Genomic DNA, 22458 nt, shown 5'->3' with positions numbered 1-22458 from the left:
TAATCTGTTTCATCCAAGAGTACTTGCTATTGCTGCGCCACAACCCTCTCAATCATCTTTCCTGTGAAGGGGGTATTTGCGACCTGTCGATAATTGTCGCAGACCAATGGGTTCAGGTTGGGCTTCTTCAGGAGTGGTCGGATCACCGCCTCTTACAGGGCAGCTGGAACCACTCCCTCCTGCAATGATATGTTGACTACACCCTGGATCCACTCAGTCAAACCCTTTCAGCAAGCTTTAATAAGCCAAGAAGGGAAAGGGTTGAGAGAACAGGTAGATACAGATAATCTTTCCTTTCTTCTTTCTTTCTTCTGCAAAGTACTATGTGGTGATGAAATAGAGCAAAGCTTTCAGAAACCTTAAAGACAGTGTCCATTCAAAAGCAACAGAACAGGGATCAACACAATCTTCAGAGATTCCCCCTTCTGATCTATACAGAGGTGCATAGCCAGGTGCATTTAATTCTGAAATCCTATGGCCAGATGTTATCGCCACAAGAAAGTACTTTCAGTGACAGAAGTCTAAGGGGAACCTTGCTGAGGGGCTCAAAGGGTGGTTTCTATAAGGCCCTGAGCACCTTAAGGAGGTCCCAAGATAGGTATCTATGCACCATAGGAAGACATTTAAGAGTCGCTCCCCTAAGGAAACTCTTCCATAGAGGGAGATGGGAGATACTGTGGGCAGGAAAGCTAGAGAGGATATAGCTGCAGCCTGCCTCTTCAGGGTTTTGGGCTGTAGGCCCTTTGTGAATCCAGCCTAGAGGAAGGCTAGAACAGTAGAAATTTTGGGTTGCAGTTGGAGAAGCCTTTGGAATAGCACCAGGATGCGAAGGTCTTCCATGTAGATGAGTAGATGTGGATTGTGGAATGATGCCTGGATGCTAAGATGGTTTCAGTCACTTCTGCCTTGAGACCAAGTTTTGTTAGACTCCACTCAAGTGCCAGGCTGTCAGCTGGAACCAGTTGGGATCCAGATGATGTAGAGGGTCTTGTTATATCTGATCTAAACATTGTAGTAGCTTCCACGGAGGGGACACTGCCATGTCCAGAATGTCCGATATCCAAGGGCATTGAGGGCAGAATGGTGCCACAAGAATCACTGTGGCTGTTTCCTCCTTGATCTTGCAAAGCACTCAAGAAAGAATTGGGATTGGAGGAAATGCGTGTATCAGTCCTGGAGGCCAAAGAGTTGATAGAGCATCTGTTGCTTCCACTTTGGGAGAATGAGACCTCAAGAAGAACCTTTTGAGTTCATGATTCTCCAGAGATGCAAAGAGGTCCAAAGAGGTCTCGCCCTGGGTGAGATCTGATTTGATGAAATACCATGCGGTTCAGCATCCATTCTCCTGGGTCTATCGTTTTGTGACTCAATCAGTCAGCTTGGATGTTCAAGGAGCCGCTGATGTATTCACAGCAGGTAGGGAATGGAGATGGCATTCTGCCCAGTTGAAGAGGAGGCAAGTCTCCGCCTGCAGTTCCACTAACCTCGTCCCTCCCTCCTTGTTGATGTGAGCTTTCACAGTACTGCTGTCAGTTCTGACAAGAACATAGGAGAGGTGGAGTCAAGGTAGAAAGAACCACAGGGCAAGACATACTGCCCTGAGCTTGAGCAACTTGATACTCTTCCTTCTTTTGGCCAGAGACCAGTGACCTTGGCAGTGGGTACCCCACCCTAGGAGACTGGTGTCTGTGGTGAGGGAAACCCGTGTCAGATCTCTGAAAGGACAGCCTTTATGCAGATATTGGAGGCTGGTCCACCAGGCCATTGCTTTCTGGAGGTCTGGAGAAATTCTCTGAGAGATTGACTGTTGCCTCTCTATAATCACATTTGTTGACCCCTTTGCCTTTTCTCTTGAGTGCTGCTCCCTCATAAGGAAGAGCAGAGGCTCTCTCCAACACAACTGCAAATGTATGATACTTCAGGTCCCTTTGGGATACTGGCTATGCCTTATCACAAGTGAACTCTGGACAATGCTTGTAGTAGAGCATGTTCATTCTGTAAATAGGTTTCAGCATACAAACCACAAATATCTGAATGCTTATTCTTGTCCCTGAATACTGCTAAGAAATGGGAGGTGAATTGTCACTCTGAACTAGCCTTCAGAATTTCTTGATGTTTAAAAAGCCTTCGGTGATTAGGCCCTGTTTCAAGAATTAAATGAAGGTGGATTCAGATGAACGTTCCCTTATACACCGCTACCATGGTGCTTTTCCATTCACTGCATGTGTACAACCAAATCATGTGAAGGGATCACTCATACAATTGGCTTCATGTCAGCTTTGTTCTTTGGCAAGCCCCAAAGATCTGTCCTGTGAATGTGTGGTGGACATCACATGTGGGAACCTTTCCCCCAAACCACTGCCTTGTATATTTCAATACGTGTTTGTCCTAAGTACTAATCTAGATTGTGAACATCTATTCTAGCCTGAGTGGATATGTATGAGCCACAGATTTCAGGGACACAAGGCACATACCACTAGTCCCAGTTCAGGATCCAGTATGCAAAGTCAGGTCAAGCAGTGATATCGAAGGCCCTCCTCCGAGTTCCGTCTCATAGGGAGGCTCGGAGGACGGTGACAAGATCTAGGGCCTTCTCAGTGGTGGCCCCCGAACTGTGGAACAGTCTCCCCGAAGAGGTGCGTATGGCGCCGACATTGCTCTCCTTTCAGCGCCAGGTTAAGACTTGCCTCTTTGCTATGGCGTTTTAATATGTAACTCGTTTTAGTTTTAAATTTTGTTGTAATTGTTTTTGATTTCTTGTTTTATATATGTTTATGCTATATTTATTATGAGATCTGAGATGTTTTGTATTTTTATATTCTGTTGTTCACCGCCCAGAGAGCTAATGCTAGTCAGGCAGTATATAAATCTAATAAAATAAATAAATAAAATAAATAATATGTCATTTGGCAGCAATGGCATCCTGAAAGGGTAGGAGAACCCACTGTAATTTGCAAGAATGGTGCTTGGCCCATGGCGTTATTTGTGAGGCTGATACCAGGAGGCCCAGCATGCTTGCCAGAAACATGAGATCTGCATGTTTGGAGCGTGATGAGTCGGGCCAGCACCCTGATGCTTCAAATTCTGTTGTGCGACAGCGAAATTGTGCCCTCATTGATGTCCAGATAGGCCCCCAGATGAATCGGAGTTTGGGTTGGATGTGACTTTTCTGAAAATTCACTAGGAAACCATGGTCTTGTAGGCAATCCAGTGTAATTTGTATATCTTGAAGAGCAATCTGTCTGGATGGGGAGTGAATTAGTAAATCATCCAGGTAGGAGTAAATATGGATGCCCTGGAGGTGGAGATGCACTACCAGGGCAACCATGATCTTTGTAAATACCCTTGGGGCTGATGCCAACCCAAAGGGGAGGGCCTGAAACAAAGTGTAGAAAAAATGGAGAAATTTCCGATGCTCTGGATAAATGGGTACATAACTCAGGTCTATTGATGTGTGTCAGGCCCAGGATGTGACTCAGGAAACAGACCAACGATTGTAGTTAATTCGTGTTTTATTAGGGTAATGTCCAAACAAAGACTGCGTTTTCTCATGAATCAATACAGGGATACAGGTCCTGCGGCATTGGGAGAAAGTTGACAGAGCAAGGGACTTCTTCCCGCCTGTTCTTTAAGAAGGGGCCAAATGGGCGCGCAATCTTTCGCTCCTCCTTAACTGCCCCTCAGGTACTGCCCGCCTTCCCCCCCTTCTCTCCTGTCTTTTCAGCTGTCTGCGTGTGCGCGGTGAGGGGGGAAGCATCACCCCCTCCTCTTCTGAAGTTTCCGATTCCAGGATGGGGGATAGGGGAGGGGCTGATGGTAAACTGCCTCCCCGCTTTTTGGCTGTGAGCAGCCCTCCCTCTTCCCCCTCTTGCTCTGAGCCTGAAAGAGGGGGAGGCGTGAGAATGTCCAGGGAGGGCTCAGGCTCCCCGTTGCTAAGCGACCTTATCACTGGCAGTTCCTCTGTTTCGTCTTCGCTCCAAAGGGGGGAAGTTCCTCCCCCTTCCCTCTGCCATCCATCCGAATACTCTTCTCCCAACTCTCCGGGATCCAGCTCCCCGGGATTGGGACCCCAGCTCTGCCTTCCGACAATGTGGGGAAATCTTACGGATATAGAGCCACCTTGATGGAGGCCAATGTTTCCATCCTGAACTTCCTGTATACAACCCATTGGTTGAGAAATTTGAGGCCGAGGACAGCCCCCCAGGCATTTTGGGTCCTTCTTTGGGACCACAAAGGATATCCAGCAGATGCCAAAGAAGGACTCGTCTGGAGGCACCAGCTTGATGGCCGCCGTGGAGAACAAATGAAGGATAGCCTTCTGAATGATGTTCCTCTTCCCCAGATAGTTGTAAACTGGAGAGGGAAGAAATCGGGAGAGAGGCCGGGCACAGAGATCCAATTTGTAGCCCGGAAGGATGGTGTTTAGAACCCATTTGGCAGTGGTTGAAGACTCCCAAGCTGGGAAAAAGTACTGTAGCCTGCCCCCAACTTCTGGTACTGTGGCGTCATTGTGATTGCTGATTCTGTCCACCCTTAGCAGAGGTGGAAGGCTTGGAATTTTGCTGAAAACATGGAGAAAAGTGGGGTCTGTTCTAGTTGCCTCTACTTGGTCTGGTATCCTTATATCTTGATGGTTGATGGGATCCATGAAAGGAATTACTCTGCTGGTATGATGAGTACCTGTGAGGAAAGCACCTGTCATCTCTGTGCTAGGAGACCAAAACCTTTCTCTTATCCTACTATTCCATGCTTCTTCATCGAAGAGTTTTCCTCTTGTATAAGGAGCCATGGAGAGGTTGACTCTTGAGGTGGTATCTGCATCCCATTGCTTCAGCCATAAGGTCCTCCTGGTCACCACATCTGCTACAAGGGACCAAGTTGCAAATTGGGTGGCATCCAGAGTTGTATCTGCTACATAGGCAGCCACCCTTGAAATTTTCAGCAGGGTCTTGCATAAACAATCCTGACCCTGGTTGGAATTTTCAATTAAATCATCAAGCCAAACTAAGGCTGCACGAGTGAAGACAGAAGCAGCACAGGATGCATGCATGGTCAAAGCTACAGCTTCATGCACTCTACGTGTGGAATGATCTTTGAGCTGAGCATTCCCATCTTTTGGCAGGACATTTTTTGCCATGAGAGCTGAAACAGGGTGATCAATGACTGGGATTTTAAGTAAGTCTATAAACTCAGAGTCCAAATTATAATTAGCTAAAGAAATACCTTTTTTACACTGAAGGGGGTATCCCATTCAGCTTTAGTAATCTCTATAAAGGAGTTAGCCACTGGAATACATTTGAATAAGACTTTGGGTTCAGATAGCACCACCATGCCTTGAGACTGGGCTGGAGGCAAGTCAGTATGAGGAGAATTAAGTTCTAGAGTGGTCAGTACTCTGTGCATCAGCGCAGAAAAATAAGAGTCATGGAACAGATGATGGGGTGTGTGTTCTTCCTCATGGAGCCCTCACTCCATTCCCCCCCCTGTCCTGGGATCTACAAAAGGGTCAAAAGGATCTGCATTCATAGAAAGGGTGACCTGGTCATCCCTGTGGGAGGTGACCCTGGTTGTACCCCTATCCAAAACAAAGGGATTGGGAGAGGTAGAGGTAGATGCATGTTCTGTGGACGTATGGGCTTGCCTATGATTAGAGCAATTAGTGTGTGCCAGCAACTGTCTAGAAGGCCTGGCATACAATGAGGAAGGCGCACCAGGATCTGCGGAACCATGAGGCACATTCTGCTGGGGTTCACAAGCAGGAGGACGGGGAGTGGTGGCCCTTGACTCTGCTGATAATTCCTCCATTAAGACTTCTTTAATTTGTCTCAGTATGTTGGCACTAAGGAGAAACTCTTGGCCAGCGTCATCAGAGCCTTGAGTATAGGATGGAGGCTGTCTCAAGGTATGAGGAGATGGAGACCACTGCTGATGAACTTGAGCCCCCATATCACCATGGTGGTGGGAAAGGCACCCCTCACTTTCTTTGCTTCGCAGTTGTGAGGCACAGGAAAATACTTGCTGTTCATGGCATGAAACAGATTGCTCCATGGTGCACAACTTTTTTGTCCATAGGGCTTTGTTTTGGCAGTGGGGGGTCTTCAAATATCTGCGCTTCTGCTTGGCCTTGCGGGCTGCAGGGAGTGCAGCAGCAGTGGATGCCTCTGGTAACTGACTGCTGGACACCATTCCTGAAGTCCTGGGTGAGGTAAAGGAGGCAAGCAGAGTGCAGCACACACGCCTGACACAAAGGTGCAGTGGACTCAGGCAGAAAGAATTGGTGGTGTGCGAAGGGGAGATACGACCATTTTGTTCTCCCTTCCCCACTGAAAGGGCTGAGACAGGAATAGCAAGCAGAGAAAGGGAAAGGGTGGGAACTTTTTTTAAAAAGAAAAAACAGTCACTAGAACAGGAGGAAAGGAAGGAAGAAAAAACTTTAGAATGAGGCAATTATAGTTAGCAAGAAGAAAAAACCAGAGGGAAAATGGGAGCAAAGGCAGAATGCGGCCAGTTTGATGGAGGCAGGAAACCGAACTGAGGGATGCTGGGAGCGACCTACTTCCCTCAACTTGTCTATAACCCAAGCAGATGAGTTTCACAAGCAGTTTGAAAACAGCAATATCTGCAAATGTTTAAAGTATTCAGTAATGGAATTGGTTGCTTGCATGTAGACACTGCAGGCTCTAGCAACTTTCTCCCCTCCATCGTTTGATCATCAGAAGGATATACAATTTTTTAGAATTTCAGAGGGATGTGATGCGAATGTCAGAAATGTAAAAAGCTGTTTGGTTATATTTTGCTGGCACCCTTTTTGATTCTTAGAACCCCTACTTCCAGAGTTATTGGGATAATATTATTAACATTTATTATTTCTTATGTGTCTAAAGGAATACTAGGCATTGTGCAGTATGAAAGTATACAATTAAGTGGGAAAATGAATAGAAACAACATGCGGAGATAATCTCACTAAGCAGGCACATAAAGAAAAGGAAAGAGGTAAAGGAAGACAATGGAGAAAGTGTAACAATGGTTTTTTTAAAGGGGTATGTTTTCCAATAGCACCATGTTTCTTTCTTTATACAGGATGAGTTTTTAACCTATCTGAATAATAATTATTAAAATACTTGAATATTGTTTGACATAGAATTGCTACCAGATTTACTTTAGTATGCTAAGCACAGATTCTTATTCCATACCACTTATGTAATTTTCTGCCTCAAACATTTTATGTATTAAAAAGTGACTTACATGTTACATACACATACATGTAACAAGTCTTGGCAGCCACTTTCTAGAAGAAAAACAGCTTTAGGAGGAAGCCATTGGCAATACAGAGGTTGCTTAACTTTCCGTCCATGTTCCAGACATACTGACCCATAGAAACCCGATACGGAACACCAAAGGAGCTACAGCAGCTGTGAGACCATTTGTAGTGCAAAAATGGTCAGTGGGCAGAGAAAGTGTTAAGCAACACACACACGTTTCCTCTCTAAACTACCACTTCCAAAAGCTGATATTGCCTACAAAAAGTGGACATTGGGGCTTAGTTGCATGTATTTGCATATAATGCTTAGTTTGCCCCACATATACAGACCTGAAATTAGTACTTTTGAGATTTTGACAATCCCATAACCTAGGGGTCACCAACCTTTTTGGACACACATTTCAAATTTTGAGAGAGTGCTGAGGCTGCTTGTCACAAAATGGCTGCCATGGGGGCAGGCCATAACACAAAATTAGGGTACAGTCATTGCTGCTTCTCTTCCTACCCCCACTCCCACTGGACAACCTCAGGTTTACCATGGGATATCAGCTATGTCCTGCTGATCCCAATTGTGGAGTTATGGCTGTTAAAGGCACAAGAACTCTGTTTTCCCCAGTGCCAATCCTAAACCAAAGCCTAAGCTGGCATCCTGTGTACACTTACCTGGGAGTACATTCCATTAAACCCAGAGATTTACAGAGTAATCCAACTCAGGGGAAGCCGGCGTAAGTGGTGCTGGTGTTAAGAGAAGCTGACATAAAGTTCTGCCACATCCAGTTGCCATTCAGGAGCCTCTGAGTTGGCTGAATGCTGAGTCAGCTGGGAACTGTGCACAGGGACCAGAAAGTAAAACTTACTCTCCCAAATACACCTACCAGGGAGTAACCCATTGCCTTCTACTATATTTATTTTCATAGACCGACCTTTTTCCTGGCATAACTTTTGGCTGAATTGGGACCTGCAGGAATGCTCTGAACATGACTTGGATGTGCCCTAAGCATCCTCCAGTCCCTCCCCAGGCACAACCCCAGAACACCATTTTTCAGGACTTAACGCCAGATCCACTTATACTGGTCTCAGCTGAGCCCTGACTGGGACCCAGCTGAGCTGGGGTTGAGGGACTTACACTGGCATAGCCTGGCTGAGTTGGGGCCCAGCTAGCTCAGCTGGAGTTCTGCTGCATCTATCTCTTTTAGCCCAGTGTAAATACAAGTTGGATTGCAGCCTTACTTCTAAAGTAGACATGCATACCATTGCACTGTAAGTTAACTATACAGTGAATTCTTAATGAGTGCCTGGATATTGGCTCCTGTGCAACAGGAGACATGCCTAGGCCTCTTTGCAAAGTTTTCACATTTTGCATCTACAATTTGGGGAGGGGGACCCTTTCTGGAGGTGCCAATCAAAGTCTTTCCAGGTGGCATGGCACCATGGGCATCAGGTTGGCAACCCCTGCCATAGTCAATATCAGTGGAACTACTTAGATTAGGAGTGAAAGAAGGTAGCTTGTGGTCTCTCAGCAGATCTGTGAATTTAATTTGAAGTAGATTGGTAAGGATTTCTGTCTCCCAATTGTCTAATAATAGCAACAATATTCTGCCACTCTGTACTATCTCCACTGTCGAGAGTCAGTATGCATATGAATACCAGTTGATGACAATCACAGGTGGAGAGAGTGCTCTTGCACTCAAGTTCTGCTTGTGGGCTTTCTTTGGGCACCAGCTTGGCCACTGTGAGAAGAGAGTACTGGACTAGATGGACCTTGGTTTTGACCAAGCAGGGTTCTTCTTATGTCCTTGGCAAGTAAAAAAGCTTTCCCCTTACTTTAAATTTCCCCAATGACTGGGGGAAATCAGGAGTGTGTGAAAGGACTTTTGAACTTTGTTCTGATAGTCATCACAAATTCCTGAATTGAGTGTGCACTCAGAGGAATCCTATTCCCTAATTCTTGCTGTATGTCTACCCAGCTGAGCCAGTAATCTGCTTTGTGTGTGTTTGTGTGAATGCCCACTGTTAATAATGTAATAAGCACTACAGTATACCTTTTTATAACACATTTTTCTCCTGGTCTCACTGTTAATTCCCCCACAAATGTGTGTGTTTGTGTGTGGCATGTGTATACACACATCCCTCATGATAGCACTTCATTCATCTGATGAAGTGGACTGTAACCCATGAATGTTTATGACATTGTTTGCCTTTAAGGTGCTCCAAGACTCTGTTATTTTGCTCCAGTTTGTGGATCTTGGGGTTCTAGTAAAAAATCTAGAGTTGAACTCAGAAACCTGCCTATCCCTGCATTAGATGGTTTGCCTACTGTGGTCATAGTGTAATGAATATAACTGACTTCAAAGATGTTTCAGTTTAGTTTTATAATTTCAGATTAATATGTTGCTAAACTTTCAACTGGGAGAGAATTGTCCTTGTCCAGATGATATTCGAGAAGAGTTATATGAGTTTCATGATGATCTCCTAATCCATTGTGGTAAGTGACTATATTTTGGGGGTGTGGCATGTTATTACTGAGATGTTTGTTTTGTTTGTTGTGAGATGTTACTTTCTGAAGTTTTCTTTTATTCCGTGTTGCTGCCTTTTCCTGGCAAACTTTTTATTGATTAATTGAAACTGGAAACTGCCAAGATGACAAAGACACCAGAAAGGTTAATTAGAATTATCATCCTAAATGTTCTCTAGCAAAAAGGAAGCCAAAAATATTTACAATTGAAAATGTTTTTGTGGCAGCAGTATATCTCAAAGAACTGGTTTGTGAAAACATTCTGTCTCCCAGAGCAAACATGTAAATTGAGTACACCCCTTTTCTTTCTCCATTGCAAGTAAATGTCAGTGAGCTCTTCCCTTCTATGGGGAAAATAAGCTAATGCATTTTTGCAGAACTCATCAGTGACACAAGGTGATTCAGCTGCAAAATGCAGAGATACATTGTTCCCACACCAAGAAATGCACAAAATGAGGCCTTCTTCTTCCTGTTCACCTGCTCCCTATATATACAATTTAGTTCAGTGTATTTTATATGTATTTTAATACTCTTGGCTGTGAGATTATGTCATAGAGGTGAGTAACTGAAATTGGAGAAATGGCTTTTTAAGCTCTCTCCTCTCAAATAATTCTGTTAAATGAAATGTGTTCTCCAATGTAATATTCCTAATATAAAAGCTTGGATGTTTTCATGCAAGCGGCAGGTCCTTACATTCTTGTAATGGTGCAAGTGTAGAATGGGGGGTACTGCATCCCTTGCATTCCTCAACATTCAGGAGTGTATTTGCAGAGGGCACAGTTGGCTATGGCAGGAAGGTGGGTAGACAGGAAACCCATTCTGTGAATGGAATGGGAAGTTGGGATCTAAAGTTATGTTTCTGAAATGCAGATGATATATTAATAAATAAAAATGACTACACTGAAATATAACAAAATCCTCCTACCATTAAAATCTTGTGTTCTTCAATTACTTAGAACGAATTAAGTAGTAGGTATTTTACAGCATTATACTTAACTTTATATAAGTCTATTTAAATTATTTAAGAAACCTAGCATTTCTGAGACATCCAAATAGTTCAGAAATTCTTCTAACTAAACCAGTGGTGAAGGTCAATAATATTAAGCCGTTTGCGGCCTATTGCCGAAATAAAACACAAACACCATTCATTGGGTTAAATCATGGGCCACTTTATTAAACGGAATCAATTAGAATAATGAACCTGCAGAGGGGAAATCAAGTGAGGGATCATTCTGATGATCCAGGCAAAGCCTGCTTGCAGCCATAGGGCGACCAAACCTTGCCTGAGCCCGGGGCTGCCCTGTGCCCGACCCCAGCTCAGGCCACACCCTGAAGATGTGTAGGGGGTCCAACCAGCATCATGGCCCCCCGGAGCCGTGAAACTCCGAGCGGATGAGGCACATTGGCCCCAAAGGCGGCCCGTGTTCTGCCCCCCGGGCCGTATAGCCCTGAGCTGCAGGCCCCCGGACCGCCAATCGCCCCCAAAGGTGCCTAAAGGTGTCACCTAGCTGCCCTTTCCCTTTAAACCTTTTCCCGCACTTCTTTGCCACAAAAGGGGGACAAGCCTCTGCTTAGTCTCCCTTTACCCCACACCCGATAAGAATCTCATGCAGACCCCTCTGCAGGTCCATCAGGAGGATGGCATTGTTGCCTCCCGAACTGCATGTCAAGCATGTCTGCCACTGAGGGCCTTGCCCTCCATGTCTGACAACAGCAGACAACCCAAGGCTACCGAGGCCTCAACTGCATGTCCTCACATGCCTGCCACTGAGGGCCTTGCCCTCCATGTCTGACCACAGCAGATGACCCAAGGCCACCGAGGCCTCAACTGCATGTCCTCACATGCCTGCCACTGAGGGCCTTGCCCTCCATGTCTGACCACAGCAGACGACCCAAGGCTACCGAGGCCTCGACTGCATGTCCTCACATGCCTGCCACTGAGGGCCTTGCCCTCCCTGTCTGACCACAGCAGACGACCAGAGGCTATTGTGGCCTCAATTGCATGTCCTCACATGTCTTGCCCTTCAGTAACCAAGGTAATTCCCACCCAGGGGAATGACCACCACCTGCAGAACCTTCCACCCTGAACCCTGCTGGAACCACATGGGTAGGAGACCATCCCAGCGCATATTCTGTCGACTCAGCCACCAAACCGTGGCCCGCCATCAGGGCCCAGCTGTGAACCAATGTGCGTTTTCGGCCCTAAGGCCAGCCTATGAGATCATGCCATGGCTGCAGAGAGTAGGCTGCGCATCTGCTCCATCTCCGTCCAGCAACCTGCCAAAACAGAAAGAATCGTGAACAGTTGGGTCCCGGACCTTCAGACTCACCCCTGGGGTAAATGTATTCCATGCGCCCCCTACTTCCACCTCCTGACGGCCTGCACCTGCATATACAAAACCAAATAGACCGTCCCAGGTAGGCAATCCCACTGCCGGATAGGCAACCCCAATTCCGGAGGAGCATGTCCCTCAAACCCCCATGGGTCTGCTCCCAGGCACTGCGACACTAGACCGAAACGTTATGAGGGAAGATCCCTCCCTCTGAATATCAGGCAACCAGGCCTGTAGCTTCAGGCCAAAAACGCTATGACGCCCTCATGGGGAAGTGTCCAGTCCAGGGGGAGGGTAAAATAATGTGGAGTGACTCTTGTACCCCTGGTCTGCCTGGGGGATGGCTCGAAGGGAAGTCTGACCTGGCCCCAAACACCCCGGCCCCCCATCTGGAAGGCTCCAAATTAAGTGCGAAGACCGCTACATGCAACTGCTGAGCTTTGAAGCATGATGGTCACAGGGCACCTCCCTGATCAACACTCCCTGGCGGGTCAGGTGAACACGAAGGATGAGGATAAGGGGTATGGGGGTGTGCATGAGCCAGCCGGCCAGCACATGACGTATCCCACGCCGTCTGAATGGTCCCAAAGGCCCCCTGCCAGCCTACCTTGCGACACACTGACAGCCAAGCTTTACTCCTACCTTCTGTGATGAATTCCAGCACGCGATTCGTATGAATTCCAGCACATGATTCATATGAATAGGCCACACTTTGCATAGCCCCTGCCGGCCCCTGACTCCCAGGAATCCCCTCCTGCCCTCTGATAGCTGTTGAGCATGCTGGGGCAGCAGATAGCATATGGCCATCTCTGACTCCCCTCCCCCATCTCCCTGTATGCAGTATGGGAGTAGCGGAGTCGGTCCTTCCTCTAACTGAAACACCATTGATGCATCGCAGGAAAGTAGGGGGCCGCACCACAGGTTGGTGCATAAGGCAGCCAAAACCCTGAACCTGTGGTAAGGCTGTGAAATCCCTGTTACGGCACCATAAACCCCACTGCAGAAGGCCCCCAACTCCTGAAGGGCAGAAAGCAAACACCTTCCCCAGCCCCTGAAAACTCCGGGATCCTGATCTGCAACAGTTCAAGTTTTTCCCAGGCAGCCTGCAGCCCTGGGTCCAAAAGTCAATCTTAATACCCTGGAAGGTGAACACTGGGGCAGGATCCTCCATTTTCCCAGCTGCCAAAGGAACCCCCCAGTTCATAGCTATGCTATAAACTGTGCCATCAGGTGGTAACATGCACCCGAAGTCTGCCCTACCCGTGAACTGTAAATCATGAAAGTAGTGCCCCACTGCTTCTGAGCCCTCTCGTCTCCTGACTGTCCCTTCCAAGAAGGGGCTGAAGTGCTCCATGCAAGAATACAGCAGCCCATAGGTAATGCTCTGCTGCATAGTTGACTTCAAGGGCAAAACTCAGCAGCTCAAAATCCACCATGTGTAACAGCTGGCAATGCAGGCAGATTAGCTGCCACACTTGCCCATAAGGCATCACTGACTGACCCCACTTGTATGATGGATGGTGAATCAGGTAGACTTTGCCCACTGCCACTTTGGGCACTATACGGGGGGGCACTGAGAGAGCAGAGGTAGGGGATGATGGGAAGGGGCCAATAACCCTGCCCAACTGTATGTCTTCATCAATTGTCCTCTGGACCAGTACGTCCGTACCTAAGACTGATTTAAGATTGCTGGCCATAAGGGCGAGCCGGGGGCCACGGTATAGGATCCGGAAAACCGCATAAAAAAGAAAAAACACATAATAAAATGAGTCTCCCCATAACTGGGCAGTCTGCAAGCAAGGTCCATAACCCTCGAGTGTAGCTGGGAAGGGAAACTTTTCTTGAGCAGCCTCTGCTGGGGGCTGCTTCCCACTCCTTTGAGGGCCCCTGGCCCCACATATCCTTCTGGCTTCTTGTTGAGCCTTTAATAGCAGGTTCGTATTCGGCAGTTATTAGATGGCATGAAGTTGAGCAATGTCATCTTCCAGTTTGTAAACTAGCTAAAGAGAAAATGCAAGCAAATGTGATTACTGAAAAGAATTCCCTTGTTTAAATAATTTACTCAGAGAAATATGAATTGGACCAATTCTATGCATACTTACTTATGAGAAAATCCCCTTGAGTGTAGGGTGCATGTGATTGCACACATACAGCAGAATCCTATGTATGTTTACTCAGCCTATCACAGATTAAATGGGTTTTAGGACAGAGGTTTATGGGACTGAACTGATGGAAAGGTTCATATATTTTTACCTGGGTTTTGAAGAACGTATTTGGGGAGGGGAAGCTTGACAGTGAAAAAAGAGGGGATGAGTAGAGCTGAGGTAGTTTTGGAGGTATATTTCTCTGAGCAACATCACAATCAAGTAGTTCTTGTGACCCACATAAGTACCGTAGCTGGTCACTGGAGTTAGAAACAGGCTTAAAGTTAAGGCAACTTTAAAGAGCAAACATTTGCATCTAAAAAGTTGAGATTTTCTCTCTACAGTGCTCTAACCCATCCCACAGACAACACAATATATTATGCTTCAATGGGATACTGAGGCCGCATATATGCAACTAAATATCACCTTGAGATATAGTAACAAACAAACTGACTATAATACACCAATGTCAATAACTACAACTGGGCAAGAGAAGTTGAAAGTATCCCCTTTTCAGATCTTCTTTAAGAGAGATGGGGAGGGGAAATGCTCATGAGATAGGATCATGTGCCCACTCTATAATCTGAGTTCTCAGATTAGGGGAAGAGTGTGGCCATGGCTGTTCCAAGACACTTCACTGCTTGAAGTGCAGAAATAGATTCCCACCACCATTTCATGTACAGGAGTTGACTGGAACAGCAGCTGAATCTAATTTCAAAACTGGGTACAGGACAAGCCATATGATATTTATTTATTTATTTATTTTATTTAATTTATATACCGCCTTAAGCCAAAAAGGCTCTCTGGGCGGTGTACATAAAAGATAAAACAAGCAGGATATATAGATACAGTAAATATAACAGAATCAAAAATCAAAACAACAAGCAACAAAAACCAAGCAACATCAAAATATAACAATAATAAGATACTATTTAAAATACACTATAAAAACAATTATTAAAATACATTTTAAAATGCCTGGGAGAATAAAAAGGTTTTCACCTGGCGCCAAAAAGATAGCAGCGTCGGCGCCAGGCGTACCTCATCGGGGAGACTATTCCACAATTCGGGGGCCACCACCGAGAAGGCCCTGGTTCTGGTCACTACCCTCCGAGCTTCTCGATGGGATGGGACTCGGAGGAGGGCCTTAGATGTCGAGTGCAGTGTACGGGTAGGTTCGTATTGGGAGAGGCGTTCCACCAGGTATTGCGGTCCCATGCCGTGTAGGGCTTTATAGGTCAAAACCAGCACTTTGAATTTAGCCCGGAAACAAATAGGTAGCCAGTGCAGATGGGCCAGAACAGGTGTTATATGAGTGGACCTTCTGGTCCGCGTCAGTAGTCTGGCCGCTGCATTCTGGACTAACTGTAGTTTCCGAACTATCTTCAAGGGCAGCCCAACGAAGAGCGCATTGCAGTAGTCCAACCTAGAAGTTACCAGAGCGTGAACAACTGAGGCGAGGTCATCACTGTCCAGATAGGGATGTAGCTGGGCTACCAGTCGAAGGTGGTAAAAAGCGTTCCGTGCCACCGAGGCCACCTGAGCCTCGAGAGACAAGGAAGGATCGAAAAGAACTCCCAAGCTACGAACCTGTTCCTTCAAGGGGAGTGTAACCCCATCAAGAACAGGATGAACATCCTCCATCTGGGCAGTGAAGGCACTCACCAACAGCGTCTCGGTCTTGTCTGGATTGAGCTTCAGTTTGTTAGCCCCCATCCAGTCCATTATTGCGGTCAGGCAACGGTTTAGCACGTTAACAGCCTCACCTGAAGAGGATGAAAAGGAGAAATAGAGTTGCGTGTCATCAGCATACTGATGACAACGCACCCCAAAACTCCTGATGACTGCACCCAGCGGCTGCATGTAGATGTTGAAAAGCATGGGGGACAGTACCAATCCCTGCGGGACTCCACAATGGAGAGTCCAGGGTGTCGAGCAGTGTTCCCCAAGCACTACCTTCTGTTGACGACCCACCAAGTAGGAGCGGAGCCACTGCCAAGCAGTACCCCCGACTCCCAACTCCGTGAGTCTCCCCAGAAGGATACCATGGTCGATGGTATCAAAAGCAGCTGAGAGATCAAGGAGAATCAACAGAGTCACACTCCCCCGTCCCTCTCCCGACAAAGGTCATCATACAGGGCGACCAAGGCTGTTTCGGTGCCAAAACCGGGCCTAAAACCGGATTGAAATGGATCAAGATAATCAGTGTCATCCAAGAGCCCCTGGAGCTGGCCGGCAACCACCCGTTCCAGAACCTTGCCCAGGAACGGAACATTCGCCACAGGTCTATAGTTGTTCAAGTTATCTGGGTCCAAGGAGGGTTTCTTCAGGAGCGGTCTCACTACCGCCTCTTTTAGGCAGTCAGGGACCACTCCCTCTCTTAAAGAGGCATTTATTACCTCCTTGGCCCAGCCGGCGGTTCCGGTCCTGCCAGCTTTCACCAGCCAAGAGGGGCAAGGATCTAGAACAGACGTGGTCGCCCGCACCAGTCCAAGGATCTTGTCAACATCCTCGAGCTGCACCGACTGAAACTCATCCAATAAATGAGTACAAGACTGTGTTCTGGATGCTTCATTAGGACCAACTGCTATAATATTGGAGTCTAAGTCCCGACGAATGCATGCAATCTTATCTTGGAAGTGCCTGGCGAACTCTTCACAGCGGGCTACAGATGAGTCTATAATATCCCGAGGGCCAGAATGTAAAAGCCCTCGTACAATTTTAAAGAGCTCCGCTGGGCGGGAAAGAGATGTGTTCTCTACCAGAAGGGTACAGACAGGATGCTTATGAGGTAGACCTGGGGGGCTGCTGCCACTCCCCCCCCCCAAGTTTCTGCCACTTGAAATTGTCAACTCACTCCACCTAATGGTAGGGTCAGCCCTGTGTCCAGATACATGCAGTTCTCCCATGTCCAGTATCAAGCATCAAAGATGCGAGATCACAGAAACAGTCCTGACAGACAATATGGAATTCCACTAGCATTAAAAGGCATTTTCTTCTCTGTATATATGAGGGTCAAACAAAAAGAAGTGCTTTTCCCCAGGAGATGCAATACTCAGAATGTTAAGACAAGCTTTACCTGTTCTACTATTCTGCTAAAGTCGGCAGTGGGGGCCTGAGACCCCCTTAGCGCTAGCCTCCCCCCCCCAGCAAGAGCTCACAAAAGAAATTTAAATGTCCTGGCCTGAGTGCCTGCTGCGCCACTCCCCGGGTCGCTGCCGTTCCTCGCCGCCGCCACTACTGCGCCTCTCCTTGAAGCCTCGCGTCCCGCCGTAGGGCTCCTCAGCCAGGCCTCGCGCAAGGCCTCCTGTTACTGCTGCCACCGCCGCTGGAAGGCCTGGAAGGTCGGCGCGTCAAAGGCCTCGCTGCAGCTGGAAGGCCTCCCGCGTCTTGTTGCAGCCGCCGCCACAAGGCCGGCGCATCAAAGGCCCTCGCCCCGGCTGGAATGCCTCCTGCGGGTCGCTGGCGCCGGAAGGCTCCCTGCGCCTTGCCACAGCCGCCGCCGCTGCAAGGCCTCCCGCGCCTTGCTGCAGCCAGAAGGTCGGCGCGTCAAAGGCCTCGCTGCGGCTGGAAGGCCTCCCGCGTCTTGTCGCAGCCGCTGCCACAACGCCGGCGCATCAAAGGTCCTAGCCCCGGCTGGAAAGCCTCCTGCGGGTCGCCGGCGCCGAAAGGCTCCCTGCACCTCGCCACAGCCGCCGCCGCTGCAAGGCCTCACTGCCCTGCAGGCCTTGCCGCCAAAATTCAAAGGAGGGCGGGAGGCTGGTGGAGTGGCCTTAAATGGCCTTCAGCCGCCCCGCCTCCTTTCTGCGTGTCACGCTGGCGTGCCGGCGCGCCGCGTACACACACACACCCCTGATGGCGGCCTGTGCTTCGGCTGCGGCCGCAAACTCGCCCCTTTGCCCGGAAATACCAGGCACGGAACGGGATTCTTTAGTAGTGAAGTGGTCAAAAATATATAGGCATAGCACTGTTGAAACTTTATGCAACACCAACAGATATTTCAGCCACAGTCATTGCCATCATTTCTCATTTATTAACTGTTCTTTTAATCTCAGCTTGAAACCTGAAATATGGCAATAATAATACCAGCCTACATTTCAGAATTGTGCCATTGAGAAGCACTTATAGAAAAGGTAAAACTATTAAGGGGTCAATCCAGTCAGCACCACATCCTCCCCTCTCCCTCCTGTGCGCGCTGTTCTGTGTATGAGAGATCCTGGCTATGGTGACTCTTTCCCTTCTCATTGGCAACTATATCATGAGTGGAGTGATGCAGTTACAGGAGCGCTGTGAACATCTAATTGTGTGCATGGGTGTGCCTCATTGTTATTGTTACAATGTTGTTGTTTAAGTTTGGGGCATCAGTTTAACATTATGGGAGTGCCAGCAGAACACCGAATCCACTTTGTTTCAAAATGAGTTTGTTACCCATCAGGTATTCCATTAGATGAAGAAGAGGAAGAAGAAGAAGATCTCTCATGGACTGGCAAACTATGTTCATTGATATATAAAATAAAAGGACCGCCAAAAACAGAAAAGAGAGAGCCTAGAGAGGAAGAAGAAAAATATCCTAGTAAGAGTTTAAATTTTTATCCATAGTAATTTATTTTATTTTTAGACAAAAAAAATAATGCACTTGAATATGAGCTGAGACCTTCCTGATTCCGATCTTGTCTTAATCATAAATGTAATATGGTAATACCTCGCATTAACGGACTCAATGGGACCAGAGCAAGTACGTAAACAGAAAATGTCCTTAAAGTGAAGCACTACCTTTTAAAACTTTTTTTACCTCTCCTTCATGCGGAGCCTCAAAGCCCCGCACTAAAGCCTCTGCTGCTGCACTGCCACGCCTCAGCTGATTGTGATCGTGCCTCCCAGCTGATTTGCAGTGGCACAATCGCGTCTATTTCCACCACCACGCGCTAAAGCCTCTGCTGCTGTGCTGCGTTTCTGGAGAAATACAGGCATATGGAGCATGTACGTTATAGTGAGGCGACGTTAAGTGAAGTGACGTTAAGCGGGGTATGCCTGTAGTTGGGATAACACTGATCTGCCTTACTGGACTGGTGCAAGAATTGCTATAATATGAAGTGCTTTGAACACCCAAAGTGCTATAAGTGCATGGAAGATGAAGTTATTGATAGCTGCTAGCTATGATGTCTATGTTCTACCTCCACTGTTGGAGGCAGTATGGCTCTGTATACCAGTTGCTGGGAAACACAACTGAGGAGAATGCTGTCACACCCAATCCTGCTTGCAGACTTCTCATAGGCATCTGATAGGCCACTGTCAGAACAGGATGCTGCCTTTGGCCTGATACAGAAGTGTTATACTTTGTTGTATTCTTAAACACAAAGTATTTTGATTCAGAATGACTTTTTGGTAACAGATCTTGTTATTACAGTATTATATATTTATTACATGCTGAAAATGAAGTCCTGAAAAAGTAAAAAGATTTCATCTATTTTTAAAAATCTGCAGTCTACATTTGGACATTGGATAGCAGTTCAGTCAAAGATGTGCAATTGGTTAAGTTGCTCCCTGTAGTGATGTCAGCAGCTGCTACTGGGTTCCTACTGGGAAGAAGGGCAGGATATAAATCAAATAATTAAATAAATAAATAAATAAATACTTACAACCCCTTTCTGATTGCTAACTAAAGTAAAGACCACAGGATGACCTAAGACATGTATTGGGATGATTTGGACATGTTCTGTTTTGTCTGAGGGAAACAAACCATGAGCCCAGTTTTGGACAACACAATAAGCCAGACTTTGGCTGGTTTCCTGACAGCACAGCAGGGTAGAAGAGGAACTAGAACTTTTCTGCAGTGTGAACAAGCATACTGCATGTTCACATTAAACCATAGCTTGTTTTTAACTATAGTTTTATGCAGGAGTGCAGAACTGGATTCATCTAGTAGGCCAGATCCAGAACTGTCCCACCCTCTGTGGGACATTTTTGAAAGGCTTCCCTGGTCCACTTTTGAAAGGTGGGTGGGGTTGCTCACCTGTCAATCAACTGAAGTCATATGACATCAGGTGACTCAATTTCAAAGAAAGAAAAGAAGTGCACTTAGATTCTTCCTTCCTTCCTTCCTCTGAAGCCCCTGCTTTAATTCAAGCCACAGCTGAAAAGTTTCCTGCTTCAAGCACATGTTGCATTCAAATGCAAGCCCCACTGGGATCAGCTTTCAGCAGGAAACTTTGCAGCTGTGGCTGGAATTAAAGTAGGAGTTTCAAAGGAAGGAACTCTCGAGTAGAACCAATCCCAGTGGGGCTTGCATTTAGTGCCAAATTTAAAGACATCAAATGCAAACCACACTTGCAGAGGAAGAATTGGGAGCACACTCTGAGGCAGCTGCAGCTTTACCTGCTCTCACCTGACATCATATGACATCAGGTATTGGTCAGGTGGGCATGACTAGGGGGAAATGACTCCTGGTGGGCCTAATTTGGCCCATGAGCCAGAGGCTCCCAATGTCTTGTTTAATGTTGCCTGGAGCTATCAGATGGAGTCAAAGAGCTGGGAACCAGGAGTTATACCTGTAACTTTTTAGTTGTGGTTATGTGCCTTCAAGTCAACTATGACTTATGGCAACTCTATGAATCAGCGATCTCCAACAGCATCTGTCGTGAACCACCCTGTTCAGATCTTGTAAGTTCAGGTCTGTGGCTGCCATTATGGAGTCAATCCATCTATTGTTTGGCCTTCCTCTTTTTCTACTCCCTTCTGTTTTTCCCAGCATTATTGTGTTTGCCAGTGAATCATGTCTTCTCATTATGTATCCAAAGTATGATAACTTCAGTTTCATCATTTTAGCTTCTAGTGATAGTTCTGGTTTAATTTGTTCTAACACCCAATTATTTGTCTTTTTCACAGTCCGTGGTATGTGCAAAGCTCTCCTCCAACACCACATTTCAAATGAGCTGATTTTTCTCTTATCCACTTTTTTCACTGTCCAACTTTCATATCCATATACCATGGTCTGAATGATCTTGACTTTAGTGTTCAGTGATACATCTTTGCATTTGAGGACCTTTTCTAGTTCTCTCAAAGCTGCCCTCCCCAGTCCTAGCCTTCTTCTGATTTCTTGACTATTATCTCCATTTTGGTTAATGACTGTGCCAAGGTATTGATAATCCTTGACAAGTTCAATGTCCTCATTATCAACTTTAAAGTTACATAAATCTTCTGTTGTCATTTAATCTTTTTGACATTCAGCTGTAGTCCTGCTTTTGTGCTTTTCTCTTTCACTTTCATCAGCATTCGTTTCAAATCATTACTGGTTTCTGCTAGTAGTATGGTATCATCTGCATATCTTAAATTATTGATATTTCTTCCTCCAATTTTCACACCTCCTTCGGCTTGGTCCAATCCCGCTTTCCATATGATATGTTCTGCATATAGATTAAACAAATAGGGCAATAAAACACATCCCTGTCTCACACCCTTTCCACTTGGGAACCAATCGGTTTCTCTATATTCTGTCCTTACAATAGCCTCTTGTCCAGAGTATAGGTTGCGCATCAGGACAATCAGATGCTGTGGCACCCCATTTCTTTTAAAGCATTCCATAGTTTTTCATGATCTACACAGTCAAAGGCTTTGCTGTAATCTATAAAGCACAGGGTGATGTTCTTCTGAAATTCCTTGCTCTGTTCCATTATCCAACATATGTTTGCGATGTGATCTCTGGTGCCTCTTCCCTTTCTAAATCCAGCTTGGCATTTCTCACTCCATATATGGTAAGAGTCTTTGTTGTAGAATCTTGAGCATTATTTTACTTGCATGGGATATTAAGGCAACAGTTTGATAATTACTGCATTCCCTGCTATCCCCTTTCTTTGGAAATTAGATGTATATTGAACACTTCCAGTCTGTGGGCCTTTGTTTAGTTTGTCTATTGGTATGTGATCTGTTTCTGGTGATTTGTTTCTTCCAAGTATTTTAAGAGCAGCTTTAACCTCACATTCTAAAATTCCTGGTTCTTCATCATATGGTTTCTCCATGAATGAATCTGTCATCCTGGCATCTCTTTTATAGAGTTTTTCAGTGTATTCCTTCCATCTTCCTTTTACTTCATCTTGGTCAGTCAGTGTATTCTCCTGTTGATTATTCAGCATCCCTACTCTTGGTTTAAATTTCCCTTTCATTTCTCTCATCTTTTGGAATAGGGCTCTTGTTCTATCTTTTTTGTTG

General features: G+C 46.3%; 1 protein-coding gene across 1 annotated transcript in view; it reads left to right on the top strand.

Moving 5' to 3' along the window:
• Positions 1-22458, top strand: part of RYR3 (ryanodine receptor 3) — a 481871-nt gene that overhangs the window by 149636 nt on the left and 309777 nt on the right. Inside the window, exons 38-39 of the mRNA XM_061612803.1 lie at positions 9644-9746; positions 18689-18826. Coding sequence (XP_061468787.1) covers positions 9644-9746; positions 18689-18826 — 241 coding nt within the window. The remainder of the gene's footprint in view (positions 1-9643; positions 9747-18688; positions 18827-22458) is intronic.

Source organism: Rhineura floridana, chromosome 2, assembly GCF_030035675.1.
Source record: "Rhineura floridana isolate rRhiFlo1 chromosome 2, rRhiFlo1.hap2, whole genome shotgun sequence".
Taxonomy (NCBI): domain Eukaryota; kingdom Metazoa; phylum Chordata; class Lepidosauria; order Squamata; family Rhineuridae; genus Rhineura; species Rhineura floridana.
This window is presented reverse-complemented; position numbering and strand designations above follow the sequence as displayed.